Source organism: Mastigoproctus giganteus, chromosome 14 (assembly GCF_048544385.1).
Source record: "Mastigoproctus giganteus isolate SK-2022 chromosome 14, ASM4854438v1, whole genome shotgun sequence".
NCBI classification, from domain to species: domain Eukaryota; kingdom Metazoa; phylum Arthropoda; class Arachnida; order Uropygi; family Thelyphonidae; genus Mastigoproctus; species Mastigoproctus giganteus.
The window spans coordinates 67210759-67228960 of NC_143588.1; the positions used below are offsets into that span (position 1 = coordinate 67210759).

At 39.5% G+C, this 18202-nt stretch overlaps 1 protein-coding gene across 1 annotated transcript in view; it reads right to left on the reverse strand.

Moving 5' to 3' along the window:
* Window positions 1–18202, reverse strand: part of LOC150075191 (interleukin-1 receptor-associated kinase 1-binding protein 1-like) — a 53305-nt gene that overhangs the window by 12212 nt on the left and 22891 nt on the right. The window contains exons 2-3 of the mRNA XM_090388394.1: window positions 7682–7836; window positions 7288–7545 (exon numbers count right to left, since the gene is read on the reverse strand). Of these exons, the coding sequence (XP_090244520.1) occupies window positions 7288–7545; window positions 7682–7836 (413 nt within the window). The remainder of the gene's footprint in view (window positions 1–7287; window positions 7546–7681; window positions 7837–18202) is intronic.

Genomic DNA, 18202 nt, shown 5'->3' on the forward strand with positions numbered 1-18202 from the left:
ACGAAAAAGCTATCTGTTTGGCGGACATGGAGCACTCAGCCATTGCTGAGCACTTCTGGTTGACCCAGCATGACACTGACCCACGCCGCGATGTCATAATTATTGATTGGTCCTGCCATTACTGTCGCCGTGCCTGGTTGGAGTCACTGCATATCTCATGCTGTAGCGATTCCTTTAACCGAAACAGAGGATGTCGTGTCCATCCCATTACTGAGGTAACTATAATCTTGGCTGACAAATATCGGCATTTACAACGTTCCCAGGCATTACAGCTACAACTACAAGCTTTCCCTTCTAACAGCTAATTGTTACATACGTGTAATTCATCATACATGACTGCCATGGCACGCACATAGAGTTCTAAATTTTAGATTAATGGTCACAAGTGATGGAAGCATTCCAGTGCGAAAGCTATGTATTACTTTCCTGTATTATTTTTACTTGTGCTTTGTTTTTGTTCGTGTGAACATCAACATATTTTTATGTAACATTAAATGTATTTTTAACTGCAACCTGTCATTTTCTTTCCATTTTTGCTCTGTGGTACAATAATTTATTAATATTAACAGGCATTGTTGTTCTGATTGCGACAACAATGCTTGGATACAATCAAGAGTTGACAGAGCCTGATACTACGCTGCAGTAAATTTTCCATGCCATCTTGAACAAAAAGCGGATTCATTAGATTATGCTGCACTTTCTACTGCTTCAACAATCGACCTTGCTGTTCATGATATCAGGACAAAAATGTATGTTCTCAGTGTTAGACATAGAGGCTTCAGCTGTATAAATCCATTCCCAATATTACCTAACTCCCATTCACTAATAAGGTACCTGCGAACTTTATACAGTTCTGTTTATTTATTTTTTATTATGTTTTTTTAATTTTTGTATATCACAGGAAAACAAATCTTCATTGCTGGTTATATAATACAGCAATACCATTCCTTAATACAAGAGGATGCACTGTATTAAACATTATTTAATAAAAACATTATATATAAACATTTAATACAATGCATCCATTTTATGCATTGTATTAAACAATGCATACAATGGATTCACAGACTAAAAGATTAACAGTAGCCACAAGCAGAGGTGAAAGTGAGTCTTGCACTGCTATTAGAATGAGCAGCAGCCTGGAGGGCAGGGTACTGGGGGTTTCGGGAACTGGTGGGAGTCATCATGAAATAAATAAATAAATGGGCTGTATTAGGGTAACTAAGGATAAGAATAGGAGCATTTATACTTGCATGTACACCTATGCCAGGAGTATAGTAAATAAATTTAATGAATTTGAAGTGCTGATCTTGACATAAAAGGCAAATATTGTTGGGATATCAGAGATGTGTTGCGCAGATATAAACAGTGCAGAACAGGAATTAGGGGAGTTCAATGTGTACAGACAGGATAAGAAGGGAGGAGGAGTCAAGCTATTAATTAAGAAACACACAAAATCTAAAGAAATGCATCCATTGACAAACATGGACAGTGCAATGTTGAGGCAATTTGGTGTGACATAAGCACTGGGAATGCAAAATTGAGAGTAGGAGTGTGTTGTAGGCCTAATGACTTTAATGAGTATGACTAACAGTTATATAGAGAAATATAGCAGGCCAGAAAATCAGAATGTCTCATAATGAAGAATTTGAACTCCCCAGATATTGACTGAAACTTGTGGGTTGGTCACACACATACACTAGCAAGACTTTTGTGGATTTATTGTTTTCTGCAGCAGCATGTTCGAGAGGCAACCAGAGAGAGTAATACTCTTGATCTGGTGATCAGCAGTGATTATTCGGTGGCAGTGATCACAGTGTACTGATAAATATATAATTACCATCGGGGGTAAATGGAAGGGTTTTTGCTTTTCTAAAGGTCACTACAGTGTTCTCAGACAGTTTTTAAATTCTATACAGTGGGACCAACTGATGATGTTGCCAACAGCAAATTCTAATTGAGAGGCATTCAAGGTATTAATCTTGGAAGCGACTCTGCTTTTCATACCGATTAAGAAATACTATTCAAGGTTTAGGCCTAAATGAATGTCATATGAACTAATGAGACTCGTGGCAGAGAATAAAAATGCATGGGATGCATATAAATTATCAGACAACAGAAGCGTATGGTAGATATAAGCTAGTCTGTAATCAAGTCACATACTAGGTTAGGCAAGTGAGGGCAGAGTGCGAGAAATCTTTGGCAAAGGATGCTAAGAAAACCAGCAAGGACTTCTTTACCTTTATAAACTCTAGAAGGAAGGGACTGAATCAGATTGGTCCACTTGATATCGATTGTTGAAGATCCTGCTGAGATAGCTGACAAACTGAATGAGTATTTGCATCTACATTCACACATGAGGAATTCTTTAAAGAAGTGTAGGATACAAGCTTATTAAACTCCAACAGGGAGCTTAATGATTTTGTAATAACTGAGAGCAGAGTGGAGAAGAAATTGTTGAAGTTAAATATAAAGGCACCTGAGATGGATGGGATCTATCCAGTTATATTAAAGGAGGCAGCAAAGGAAGTAAGCAAACCCTTATCCATAATTATGAGAGCATCCTTGGAATCAGGGGAAGTCCCTACGGACTGGAGATGTGTAAATGTACCCTCAATTCGCAGAGGGGATCAAAGGGTGACATGAGTAAATATAGACCTGTTAGTTCAACTTCTGCTCAGTAAAATAATGGAGTCGCTGGTTAAAGAATCACTGCAAGATTATCTGTACAAGACTGCAGTTATAGTTCAGACACAGCATGGGTTTGTTAAGGAGAAGACCTGTCTGACCAAGTTGATTGGTCAAATATCAAAATAATTTTGATATCATATACTTGGATTTCAGGAAAGCTTTTGATACTGTTGGGCATGAAAGACTACTGTACAAATTGGAGCTGTATGGTATTAAGGGCAAGTTGCTACAATAGATAAAAGAGTGGTTGAGTGGGAGAAGACAGAGAGTAGTAATCAATGGACACTGCTCTTTGTGGACTGATGTTATTAGTAGTCCCCCAGGGTTCGGTGTTGAGCCCAATGTTGTTTTGCATATTTATCAATGATATTGATGAAGGTATTTCATGCTGAATATCTAAGTTTGCAGATGATACTAAGGTTGGCAAGGTTGTTAATGACAGTAATGGCAGTGTGCTACAGCAACAGGATCTAGAAAACTTGGGCAGATTGGCTGAGAAGTGGCAACTGAAGTTTAACATTGACAAATGCAAAGTGCTGCATATGTGTAGAAGTAACCTCAGAGAAATGTACCAACTAAGTGGTACTACACTTAGGGTGTTAGAAAATGAAAACGACCCGGGAGTAATTGTGCAGTCAGGTATGAAGTTTTCTGAGCAGTGCAGACAGGCTGCCAGAAGAGGTCATTGGGTGTTGTCAATGATATGCAGGAATTTTGCTAGTAGGGAAAAGGATGATTATCCCATTGTATAAGATAATGGTCAGGCCATGCCTTGAGTACTGCTTACAGATCTGGAGGTCTCATTTTAGTAAGGATGTAGAGTTGCTTGAGTGAGTACAGAGAAGGGCAACAAGATTGGTGAGAGAAACGAAGGAGTTCTATTACTCTAAAGAAAAGCTTAAGTTCTGCAAATTGCAGCATCTGGAAACTAGGCACCTACAAGGTGATCTGTCATGTATAAGGCCGTGAATGGGTTGAGCAGGCTCAATTGTGATGGAATTCTTCTGCTTACTCAGATTACGAACCTGAGGGGACATAAATTCAAATTGAGGAAAGACAGTTGTAGAATAGATGTGCAGCAATTTGCCTTTAGCCAGTGGGTAGTTGATTGCTAGAACAAACTTCCATCTGTCGTTGTGGAAGTTGAAAGCTTTAAATAGATTCAAGGAGGAACTGGACAAACTTTTAGAGGGAATGGACATGTGAAATTGTTTTTTTGGCTGATGCTACATAAGCTCATATGCTTGCTTTCTTGCATCACATGCCTCTACTACTACTACAACAGATGCATTCCTGAAGGAAGCTGCATATTTCAAAATTGCATGTGTAATTTTTATACGATATACATAGTGGCTACTTTAAAGACACCTACCTAATACCAAGTAGGGTGCATTTAGCCCTCAGAATGGTCTGAATTTATCATATCATGTACTTAATTTGAAGTTGAAAAGCATGCCTTTATTTCAGCTGATTCCCACAGTTTTTGCAAATTTGGATGGGTACAGATCTCTACACCCTAATGTTCAGGGAACCAGTTTTGCACAGTTTGGGTCTCATGATATGATGCATTTTCCTGTTGGAAGAACCCATTCACAGATGGATACAACGACATAGAAACATTTGTCCTGTGTTGGTATTGCTGAGCTCACTGTAACTATCTTCTTGTTTTTTAATGGCAGGAGTGGAACCTGATTTGGACTACAATACCCCATCCATGACAAGGTATAAAAAATTATGCATTCTAAAATGTCTCTTTGGTTACCACTGTTATACTGAGTTATTATTTGGTTGATAGTAGCTGTTATGTTACCCTATAAAGCAGTGGTTCTCAAACTTTTAGCCCACACCTCCCTTGACCTGTAAAATTTTCCTGGTGCCTCCCTTGAAGTAAAACATATATAATTGTGCAATTTCTTATTTTTAATATGTTAATACAATAAATATTAATGTGTTGATACGTTCTCTTCGTCAAAACTACCCCAAATATTTTCTATAATTATTTATATTAATAATACAGATCAAATAGTAGTAGATATCTAAGAGTAAAAAAAAAAAAAATTATTCTTAATACATTTTTATTTGCCATGGAAATCTTACATAAACTATTACAGCGTCAGCGACGCTCCTATTAAATTATAGTGCCTCCCCAGGGCACCGCGATGCACAGTTTGAGAACCCCTGCTATAAAGATTTGTCAGCCTCCACTTGCTTCTCATGCTAATGGGCTATTTCCAACCACAGGATTGAACATTGGCTGAATGTTATTTGGCTACTGGACCAATCACCTGAAACAGTCATATGTGAAAATCCCAACAACAGTTTGCAAGATACACATACTAGTGCATCTAGTGTCAAGTGCCATGGCATGCCATGTCATAGTCACGCATATTATCTTGCCCATCCTTCCAATAAATTGCACACATACAGCATTCCTATATATCTGCCCACCTGTTATATCAATGGCATAAACACATGATGCTATTACTAAAAGAGTGCTCCATTTTGTGAAAAGGTTTAAAGTATAGAGATGCTTCAGCTTGCTTAAGATAAATGTCAACTTTACCAAACATTTTTACTATAATTTTATATCATGCGCACAATTCCACTTTTACACAAAGTACATAACTCTAAATATAAAAGAAATAATGTAAACAAAAAAAATTAAAGTAGTACATTTAAAAAAGCATACTACTGATCCTTGAAGTTACAGCAGTTGTTATTGCCACCACTACTCTATGCACGGCGTCTCCGTAGCCAGGTGGGCAGGAGCAGCAGTGTGTAGCACACGCTTCTTGATTAGACTGGGGTTCGAGCCCGTGACCACCAAATACGGAGGATGCGGAAAGTTCAGGGAATGATCACCGCATATCCCCATATCCCCGGAGCAATATGGCCTTAGTTGCTAATGCTCCTAAAAACCAAATAACAAACAAACAAACAGTATTTTGGCATAAAGATAGCCTCCGTGTAGTTTACACGAAGAAAGAATAATTGACTGTATCATTATAGAAAAGGATCTTAAACTAAATTCAAAATAGTCCTCCATAATTGGAGCACAGCAAATATGTATTAAAGAAGTCAATGATGTACCTACTTCCGGCCTACCTTGCAGTTGCAAGTTTTTCTAATTGATTGTTACTGATTATAGACTAAACAATTCATTAACCTGTTGCTTTAAGGAAACAACAGTGGCAAATAGTTGTGCTGCTCACAAATTCTTTGATATGGGCAGCCATTCTCATTAAAAAGAATTAATGAAGTCACTTATAAACTTACCTATAAGTGCTTACTTATAGAGGGGTTAATTTTCGTGCATTATTAAGTGGCTCTACTGCACCCACCTAAAAAAAAAAAACAGTTGAATATGCCATTCTATAGAGAATTTCCACCTAAGATGGTCTCTCCATATGGAAAAAAATTTAAATTCAAGCAAAAGCTTCTGCTGTGGTTTGATTCTCTTGATAGGAATAGAGCACTGAACTGGACATATTTTGTCCAGTTCAGTGCTCGTATGGATTTTAAATTACAAAGAGTTAATTCTTCTATTACAAGGGTTTATCTGGGTATATTCTCTCCTTCTGCCAAGATTGTAATTCCCTTGTTTCCTGTGCTGTCACTTACCAAAGCATGAAAGCTTGATCTGCTCTTGCTCTCATTTTAATCAGTGCTCCAATTGGGCTGGATGACCATTTCCTTTTTTAAAAAAAATTAAGTTTAAAAGTATACTTTTTAAAATTTAAATTAATTAATCAAGGTCTCCCAGCTGTTAAAACTTTTTAAAACAATTTTCTAAAATGCTACGATGTCAATGCTGGTTACTATTTCGAGCATTTTGTAATTAATCATGGAAAAGGTCGGGAGGGTTGTTAATGACAGTGTGCTACTGCAACAGGATCTAGAAAATTTGGGCAGATGGGCCGAGAAGTGGCAACTGAAGTTTAACATCGACAAATGCAAAGTACTGCATATGGGTAATTGTGCAATCAGATATGAAGTTTTCTGAGCAATGCAGACAGGCTGCAAGAGCAGGTCATGGGGGTCAGTGTGTGATTAATTGCTGGAACAAACTTTCATCTGTTGTTGTGGAAGTTGATAGCTTAAATAAATTCAAGGAGGAACTGGACAACTTTTAGAGGGAGTGGTTGTGTGATTTTTTTTTGGCTGATGCTGCATAAGTTCATGCTTGCTTTCTTGCATCACATGCCTCATTACTATTACTAAAATGAATGTCAGAACTAAGGAAGAGTTATATTTAATACTTAGGGGAGTGCAAATCGGGGGTGCATCGAATGTGCTGCACCAGGGGCCCCAATCGAGGGAGCCATTAGTCTCAAAATAAACGGGTCCCCAAGTAACACATCAAAGCTTAATTCAGGCTACGCAAGTAACGATTTTCCTACATTGTGGCTTCCACACGATCAGCTGGAGACGGGCTTTAATTGCATGCTACCTGCCTTTCGAATTTTTTTTTTTTTTTTGTATACGGTGAATGATTGGAGAAGTCAACTATACTGCATACCAATAGAATTATGCCGTATTGGTCAATTCTCTACTTCAATCTCAATGTATTTCACAATTAAGAGAAGAAAATCTCACCTTAGCACCGAATGATAATAATGTATGAATAATATAATCAACGCGTTTTTTCACACTTCTTGACACATCTTCGGTAGTCTGTTTAGTATTTGTTACGGTGATATTTATTCTTGCACGATCTGGAGAAATTTCTACCTCAGCACTTCCAATTACCCGAATGATGTGATCCGGCAAGGAAAACCACAAGTCGGAATGGCCAGTTTTTCCATCTCCACATTCCGTTGCTGAACATTTCGTGGTATCGCTGTTCATAATGAACTTATGTCAAAATGCATAACGATTAAATTCAATAAGTTTTAATTTCCATACTTAAATTCTTTGACTAACATCTGAATTAATAATCTTCACATGACTTGGGTGAGTTTCAAATTGGCGCGTAATAATTAATATATACATGTCGCTGTTTTTCGACACCAGAAGTTATTCCTACGAAGAAATCATCTGCACTGTCCGAAGCTAAAACACACTTAACAGCTAATATAGCAATACTACATATCAAAAAGTAGCATTCCACCACACTTAAATCATTCTCGGTTAACAAAGCGGCCTCTACAAATCATATAAATATATCATTAATATAAATGCCACTAGTGTTAATAGCTGAATGGACAAGCATGTGGAAAAAGATTTCCGAAAAGTTCACAATTTTGATTCATTAGCATTAGTAGAGACATGTGATGTAAGAAAACAAACTAATACAGTATCAGCCAAAAAAAAAAAAAAGTAATAATAATAAAAACTTCCTATTTCACTCATCCATTCGCTTCAAAAGTTTGTCCACTTCTTCCTTGAATTTATTTAAGCTATCAACTTCCACAATGACAGATGGAAGTTTGTTCAAGCAATTAACTAGCCGCCAGCTAGAGGCAAATTTTCTCACATCTATTCTACAACTGTCTTTCCTCAATTTGAATTTATGCCCCCTTAGGTTCGTAATCTGAACAAGTGGAAGGATCCCATCAGAATTCAGCGTGCTCAACCCATCAAGGCCTTATACACCTCAATAAGATCACCTCGCAGGTGCCTAGGCTCCAGATGCGGCAATTTGCAGAACTGAAGCCTTTCTTCGTAAGAGCGCCCCTTTGTTCCCCTCACAAGTCTGGTTGCCCTTCTCTGAACACGTTCTAGTAACTCTACATTCTTCCTAAAATGAGGCTTCCAGCCCTGTACGCAACACTCAAGGTGTGGCCTGACCATTGCCTTATACAAGGAGATAATCACCTCCTTATCCCTGCTAGTAAAGTTCCTGTATAACATTGACAATACCTCATGACCTACTGTGGCAGCCTGTCTGCACTGTCAGAAAACTTCATATCTGTCTGCACAATTACCCTCAGGTCTCTTTCATTCTCTACTACTCTGAATGTAACACCAAATTCCAGGTTACTAGTTAGCAGATTTCTCTGGGGTTACTGCTGCCCATACATAGTACTTTACATTCGTCAATGTTAAACTTCACATTGACATTGTATAAAACATTATGGGAATCTGTTGTCTTGAAACTTTATTAGACATGTTGGACAGACAACTTATGTGATCGAGACCCGCTAATATTCGTAAAAATCGGACAGCGGCTATAGTATTGCGATTTTCTGTAGAGAATCTGAGTCCTCATTTTGAATTTAAATCAATGTTTTACCCAAAATCCATGCATGCATGGATTTAGGGTAAAAGCTTTTTTTTATTCCTTTGTCTTGTTGCAAGGTGTTCCCTTCTGTTAAGCAGGTCTTTGAAACAATTTCCATCTATTCCGATTACATCTTACGTGGATGCAGTTATTCCTGAAAAATATTTCAGGTAAGAGATTTCCTGACTTGAAATATAATCTTACGATCCCATTTATTATATTTAGCATTCTATTTTTATTTTTGATTTGGTTAATTCTCAAGACATTGACTTTAATTCAAAATGATGACTCAGATACTCTACAAGAGAAAATCACAATAATATAGCATTGTTCGATTTTTACGAATATTAGTGGGTCTCGATCACATAAGTTGTCTGTCCAACATGTTAAACTTTTCTCACTTCTCAGCCCATCTGCCCAACTTTTCCAGATCCTGTTGCAACAGCATACTGTCATTACTGTTATTAACACCCCTGCCAACCTTTGTATCATCTGCAAACTATGACATTAATTAAGCTTGAAATATACAAAACAACAATGGGCCCAACACCGAACCCTGCGGGACTCCACTAATAACATTGGTCCATGAAGAGCATTGTCCATTGATTACCACTCTCTGTCTTCTCCAACTCAACCATCCTTTTATCCACTTTAGCAACTTACCCTTAATGCCGTACTGCTCCAATTTGTACAGTAGTCTTCCATGTGCAACAGTATCAAAAGCTTTCCTGAAATCCAAGTATATGATATCAAAATTATTTTTCACATCCAGTCCTTTGTGTCCCTTAACAAACCCATTCTGTGTCTGAATTATTACTGTAGTCTTGTCTAGATGATCCTGCAATGCTTGTTTAACCAATGACTCCATTATTTTCCCTGGAACAGAAATTAAAATAACAGGTCTGTAATTACTTGTGTCACCCTTTGATCCCCATTTGTGAATTGGGGGCACATTTGCACATCTCCAGCCGTGGGGACTACCCTTGAGTCCAAGAATGCTCTCATAATTATGTTTAAGCGCTTGCTTACTTCCTTTGCCGCCTCCTTTAATATAGCTGGATAGATCCCACACACCCTAGGTGCCTTTCGTATGTTTAACTTCAACAATTTCGTCTCCACTTTGCTCAGTTATTACAAAATCATTAGATTTGTTAAGATTTTATTAGAATGTGAGAGCAGATATACTCTGAGGTGGATTTGCATCAACAGCCATTGAGTAAGATTAAGAGTTCAGTGACAGAACTTTCCAGTCTTACATACTGGTAAAGGCTGATTAAGATTGTAGTTCCTACACGTGGCGATCAGTTTTTGAGTGTACGGAAGGAGAGTTCAGCAAGATTTTCCCGACTTCGTTAAAAATTTCAACCATAGAACACATGCAATTTACAGACGCGGAGTAATATGGCATTAGTCGCTGATGCTCCTAAAACTACAAAATCCACAACAACAACAACAACAACCAGAAAAGGCTTCATTGCAGCACTTGGAAACCAGGCAGCTGCGATGAGACCTGTTTGAAGTATTTTAGGCTGTAAAAGAATTGAGTAAACTAAATGCTAATGGCATCCGTACTCTTTCTCGGAAATGAGACATGAAAGGGCGTAAACTTAAATTGAAAAAGGATGGTTATAGAATAGATATGGGTAAATCTTCTTTCAGCCAGAGAATATCCTATTTTGTATATCATAAAACGCAGTCAGGTGTTGCCTAAAATTCTTCTTCTTCGTCTTATGGTCCTAAGGTATACCAGATCAAAACGTCTAGGTGGCCTTCTTACAACACTAAATCTTTTATTGCGTCAAAATCACAAGTAACAGAGACCAAAAAAAGGTCTTACAGATAGCACGGTGATTACAATTAGCTTCCTCTGAACACCAGAGCGGAAAGTCCCGTTTTCCAATCCTATCAATAACGCAAGGAACTTTTATGCTGTAGCTAAGTTAGTCGGTCTCAGAAGTGGACTCTGTTTTTCTTCCCGGAAACTCTGGTTTTTCCCCTAGAAAAACAGGCAACCAGAATAGAGAAGCATGCAATTTATAGACATAATACACTGGTGTGCAAAACTTAAGGACCAACACTATTTCTAAATGTTACAACCACAAAATCAAACGAAACAGCCTGTAGCGATTTGCATAACTGTGGCCATTCAGTAGAAAGCTGATGCACAGGCAGAAATTTGATTCGTGATGAGAGGGCTCACATAAACAAATAAAAGCAGCAGTTCAGCAGTTAAGTGCAAATTATCGAATGGAGAGCACGATTGTTACAGAAGTTCGATTGGTTTCATACAGTGCTACAGACAACGAAATGGCGAGTAGACAATATCTGGATGACTTTACCCGGGGTCGAATAATTGGAAAGCTCGAGAAAGGTCGAAGTTCGAGGAGTGTGGCTGCAGAGTTCGATATCGCTCATAGCATCATCTTACGTGCGTGGTCGGCCTTAAGAACGACAGGTACAGCTGTTCGAAGGACTGGTGGTCGTCCACGAAAAACAACGCCCAATAATAACCGCTATTTACTCCTACAGGCCAAGAGGGACAGAGACCAGACAGCGGGATCCATTGCAAACCAGCTGCACAGGAGGAGTAGAGGACGCAGGATATCGCGGTTTACTGTGGCCAGCCGATTCCACAAAGGTGAACTGTTTGCCTGACGGCCAGTACGCTGTGTCCCTTTAACACCTGCCCATCGGAGAGAACGTTTACAGTGGTGCATCGAACATAAGGACTGGGCAGCAGCGCAATGGGGTAAGGTACTCTTCATTGATGAGAGTATATTCAGTCTCAGCAGTGATTATGGACGTAAGCTAATCTGGCGAGAGGTTGGCACACGGTAGCACCCTGCAAACATTATTGAAGGGATCGATATGGTATGGTGGTCGAGGTGTTCTCGTCTGGGGGAGGTGTTATCTTGGATGGACGTACACAACTCCAGATACTGGAAGGAGGTACTGTAACCGGTGCACGCTACTGTATTGAGGTAATCTTTCCCCATGTGCGTCTGTTCCGAGATGCCATTGGCCCTGAGTTCGTGTTTATGGATGATAATGCCACACGCCATCCCATTGCAACTGTGATATGCTTTTGGAAAGTAAGGACATTGTTCGTATGGATTGGCCTGCCCGTTCCAGCGATCTAAATCCCATCTAACACACATGGGACGCTCTGGGAAGACGCCGAGTGGCACGTCCAGACTCACCAGAAAATGATCACCAGCTGAAGATGGAGCTGACAGAGGAATGGACGATGTTACCGCAAGAACTTATTAAAAAACATTGTTCTAAGTATGGACAGGCAGCGCAAAGCCTGCATCAACATTAAGGGTGGCCGTATTTCCTACTGAGGACCACCTCTTTCCTTTGTTCCATCTTTGGCAGTGATGCATCTGTATCATGACAGCCAGTGCTATGTTGTCATTTTTGAATAAAGTCTCTCTGTACTGTTTTGTTTCCGTTGTTGTGTCGGTGTTCTATTCTTCATCATTTCTGTACCTCACGAGGTTCCTTTGGTATGCTTTTCCCGAATTCAGGCCACTCCTATGAGAAGCTACAGGTGAAAACCTGACTGGTCCTTAAGTTTATACACCTAAGTATACCAGTATATACTTAGGTGGATGAGAGTGTTCTTGGATAACCGTAATATGATTTTTTTTTAAGAGGCAACCGAAAGGATGGTTTCTTCATTAAATACGGAACTAGATATAATTTCAGTAGGTCTTAGCCAATATTATTATTATTCTTATTAATATTAGCTACATGGTGCAAGGAAGACTGAGGCTTATGCCGCACCAGCCAAAAAAAAATTCCCGAGTTTCCCTGAGAGAGAGAGAGAGAGAGAGAGAGAGAGAGAGAGAGAGAGAGAGAGAGAGAGAGAGAGAGAGAGAGATATCCAGTTCAGGACCCTAGATGTGCCAAGCCCATAATCACGAGATGCGAGCCCCTGGGGTTATCAGCCACTTTACATCTCAGCTAACCAACCCTGTAAAGTATTCACGTGCGGCGATGAGTGGAATAAATTGGATGGAGACACCAATCATTCCCCATGTGTGTGAATAGATGTAAAAATTCAGAGAAGTTACCGAAACACGAAACAGGTTTAAAGTGTTTCGTGAAATGACACACTCTTCGGAGAAAGTGAAAGTTCAGACCAAAAAATCAATAAAGCTTTGTTTTGCTCTGACATTTTGTTTAATAGGCACTTATTATTTTGCATTTCAAATATCTTTAGTAAAATATTTTTTTCTGACAAAATTTTCATTCTAAAATTTAATTTCCATTTGGTGTTGTGGAAATTGGGTATGGTTAATGGAACTGGTTAATAAACATGTAACTTCGGAATCAGAGTAACTGCATATTCGTAGAAAGAAAAAAATTATATGTTCGTTATTCTAAATCCATAAATCCGGTATATCTTATGATTTACCAGTTCATCTTGATAAAATGTCTGAAATACGTTCCACGTAATGGTGCATTAATTTATCTATTTTACACTTGTGCATCTCTTATACACAGAGTAAAACAGGCAACTTTGCGGGGACGTCAGATATTAACCCTTATATTCTTGGTTAAAAATCGGAAAAGTGAATGAAGCAGGAAATTATTATTGCTTCCCTTTTCGAGAATAGGGAATGTATCCTCCCTATGCCCTCATTTAAAATTCGGAAAAGTGATAATTTGATAGTGCTTAAAGGGAAACAATGATTTTTAGGTTCCTTCACTTTTCTATTTTTAAACACGGTCATTGAAGGATATATTTGTCATAAATAAAGAAGTATTTCTTATTAGGATTACTTAAGAGAGCAAACCCAACCACCCAGTTGTATTATGTCAGTAAGTTGTGTGCGTTCTCTGCAGGCTTGCCTGTTTTTCGGAACGAAAACAAATTAGCTATCTTCGCCTGAAATCGACTGACTCAGCCTCGGTATGAAAAAGGTACATAAAAGTTCCTCTTGTCATTGAGGTGATTCGGACGCAGACCTTTTCCACATGGTGTGGGGAGGAGTATGGTAATTATAATCACTGTGCTACTCCGCGAGGACGATATCTGCAGTCCCACAAAATTGGCAGGGTAAAATAATCGCTATATTCAGAGAGCTTAATATACAGTTCCTTGGTTAGATAATAGAAAAGAATTCACGAATTCGATTATCAAACTAGCTTTTGCCAATGCGAACTCTTAAATATGATTCTGAGATAGTTCTAAGATTTTCTAAAGGGGGAACTAAAGCAGTGTTCCGAGTACTTGTTAATTTTTAAAAATCGTGTGGCATACAGTAAAAAAAATCTACATTATTTTGATCGTGAAGCGGAACTAGAGGTCCTTAACTGTTTTCTGAGACCTCCCCTGTTAGAATTTATCGCATCAGATCGGTAAAAGTGGTTACTAAAGGGAAATGTGTTGATGTTTTGGGACTTTATCAAAGAGAACTGGTATATTATAAGATTTACCATATCAGACAGTAAAAGTTAGAAAAAAAACAAAAATTTCAGCCTTTTACCAAAGCCAATTGTTAAAAACCTTTATTGTTTCCTTTTATCTGACCGAAGTACTGTATATTAACCCCAGGGGCTCACATCTGGTGATTATGGGATTGGCACACCCAGGGTACTGAGCTGGATATCATCATTCTTATCTTTCTTGGTGATTCCCTTCTGCTTCTCTCTCTCTCTCTCTCTCTCTCTCTCTCTCTCTCTCTCTCTCTCTCTCTCTCTCTCTCTCTCTCTCTCTCAGGATAACACAGAAATTTTTTTTTGGCTGCTGCAGCAAAGGCCTCAGGCTTCTGCACCATATGGCTAATAATAATAATAATAATAACCTCATTGCTGACTAATAGAGGCGCTGAACATCTACAAAGTCAATCCGATAGTGACAAACTTCCTAGGAGAAACGATGGCGAAGTGCAGTACCACTATTAAGGTCGAAAATATCACAACCAGGCCAATCCCCGTCAGGACAGAAATCTTTCAGGGAGATGCCCTTAGCCCGTTGTGGTTCTGTCTAGCACTTAACCCTCTATTTGGCATGCTCAACAGTAGCAAGTACGAATATAACCTCAAAGAAGGAAGAAATGACCTGTACACCCCGCACCACCTGATGTACATGGTTGACATCAAGTCGAATGTGCTTCTTGACACCAAGAAGCACATTCGACAACTACTCCAGATCACCGAAGAATTCAGCAATGATATTAGGATGAAATTTGGTCTAGACAAATGGAAGACCCACGGATTGCATCAGGGAATATTGGTCAACCTAAACTACGAGCTGCAGAGTGGTAAAGAGATCGAAGCCATGGCAGAGGGAGGGGCCTACAAATACTTGGCGATGATGCATGCTCAGCAGTTACAGCACAAGGAAATTCAGGCCTACCTTACCGAAAAACAAGATGCAGGGTGTTTCAGAGACTGCTGGGAGTCATTGCGGTACAAGTAAACACATGGGTTGTGCTAGGGTAGCTAAGAATAGGAACATGTGCATCTATACTTGCGTGTACACCAATGCTAGGAGTTTGGTAAATAAATTTGATGAATTTGAGGGATTGCTCAAAACATCAAAGGCTGATATTGTTGGGATTTCAGAGACGTGGTGTCACACAGATATAACGAATACAGAACTAGAATTTGGGGAGTACAATGTGTACAGAAAGGATAGACAGGATAGGAACGGAGGAGGGGTTATGCTATTAGTTAAGAAACAAATAAAATCCAAGGAAGTGAAGCCAGTCGACATCGCTGAACAGTGTAGTGTCGAGTCAGTTTGGTTGGTTGGTTTGATTTTATTGGCGTGTTAGCAACTAAGGCTATAATGCGCTATAATACCAGTGTCAGTTTGGTGTGACATAAGCATTGGGAGATCAAAATTGAGAGAAGGCGGGTGCTATAGGCCTAATGACTGCTGAGTATAATAAGAAACTGTATAGGGAAATAGAGTGGGCCAGTAAATCAGAGAGTCTTATGATGGGGGATTTTAATTTCCAAATATTGACTGGAAATTGTGGGTTGGTCACTCACACATTAGCAATGCTTTTGTGCATTTATTCGATGACTGTTTCCTACATCAGCATGTTCGGGAGGCAACTAGAGGGAGTAATACTCTTGATATGATTATCAGTAGTGATTCTTCATGCATTAAGAATCTGCAGATAAAGGATCGACTAGGTGGCAGTGATCACAGTGTGGTGAAATGGGGTTTACTCAAAGAGGTAACTACCATCAGGGGTAAAGGGAAGGGTTTTTGCTTTCGTAAAGGCGACTACGATGGTCTGAGACAGAATTTAAATTCTATACGGTGGGACCACCTGATGATGATTACCAACTGAAAATTCAAAATGGGAACCATTCAAAGAATTTATCTGGAAAGCTACTAGGCTTTACATACCAACTAAGAAATATTGTTCAAGATTTAGGCCTAACTGGATGTCAGTTGAACTAATGAGACATATGGCAGAGAAGAAAAATGCATGGGATACATATAAATTAATGGGTGACATGGAAGCCTATGATAGACTATATAAGCTGGTCTGTAACCAAGTCACAAAGGAGATTAGGCAGGCAAAGGCAGATTATGAGAAATCCTTGGCAAAGGATGCAAAGAAAAACAGAAAAGAGTTCTTTACCTATGTAAACTCCAGCAGGAAAGGGATGAGTTAGATTGGTCCACTGGATATTGATGGTTCAACTGTTGATGATCCTGCTCAGGTGGCTAACAAACTAAACGAGTATTTTGCATCTACATTCACACATGATTTATTCAGGAAGGGGAATGCCAGAGGTGAAGTAAACTCTGGCAGTGAGCTAAATGATTTTGTAATAACTGAGGAAAGTGGAGGAGAAATTGTTGAAGATAAACATAAAAAAGGCACCCGGAGTGGATGGGATCTATCCAGTTTTATTAAAAGAGGCAACAAAGGAAGTAAGCAAACCCTTAGTCATAATTATGAGAGCTTCTTTGGACTCAGGGGAGGTACCCATGGACTGGAGATGTGCAAATGTGACCCCAATTCACAAAAGAGGATCAAAGGTTGACACAAGTAATTATAGACCACCTGTTAGTTTAATTCTATTCCAGGAAAATTAATGGAGGCACTGGTTAAAGAAACACTGCAGAGTCATCTAGACAAGCGGGTAGTTGGTTGGTGGAACAGACTTCCATTCCTTCTTGTGGAAGTTGATAGGGTAAATAAAGTTAAGCTCAGCTGGACAGGTTTTTTCGAACCAAAGGAGGTGTGAAAAGGGAGTGATTTTTTTTTTTTTTTTTTTTTTTTTTGGCTGATGCTGCATAAGCTTGCTTTCTTGCATCATATGCCTCTACTAATGCCAAATGCTAATGGTACTGCTAAAATATCGTCAGAGATTCAGAAGCCTGCTGAAAGCAAAGCTGAACGGAGGGACCACAGATAAAGCCATAAATACCTATGCAGTCCCAGTGCTAACACACTCCTTCGGGGTCATAGATTGGACTAACGCTGAGCTGGAGGATATCATGAGAAAAACAAAGACCATCATGACCATAAGCCCTCAACACCACCCAAAATCTGCAGTGGAGAGACCGACAATTGCTCGGGAGGAAGGAGGAAGGGGCCTGATAGACCTCATTGAGCAACAGAAGGCAGCGATAGTTAACCTGAAGGATTACTTCCAGAAACACACAGCAGCACTCCACCAGGCCATAAGGAACATAGACAAGCAGTATACCCCACTCAACCTAAGCGAGGAGTCCCCGCCCAACCAGGAGGTACAAACGAAGCTAGAAAGATGGGCAGAGAAGACACTCCATGGCAGACACTGCAATGATCTCCATCAAGATCACATAGATAAAATTGCTTCCAATGCATGGCTCACGAGCGGGACGCTCTTTCCCGAGACAGAAGGATTCCTGCTCGCCATACAAGACCAGGTAATAAACACCAGGAACTATAGAAAATACATCGCCAAGGAGGCCTGAGTGTTTGATGACACATGTCGACGATGCCACCTGGCCTCAGAAACGATCCACCACATCACCGCGGGGTGATGTGGTGGATCGTTTCTGATCGTTGTGTCTATGAGTGCACTCACCCAGACTGAGTGCACTCATAGACACAACCAGGTAGCCAGGATAATACATCAGAAGTTAGCAAAATAATACCAGTTGGTCCAAGAAAGTGTACCGTACTACAAGTACGTACCCCAGGCAGTACTAGAGGCCCCAACCTACAAGCTGTACTGGGACCGCGCCATAATAACGAATAAGACAATCCCGCACAACAGACCGGACATAACCCTTGTGGACAAGAAGGAAAAGGCTAC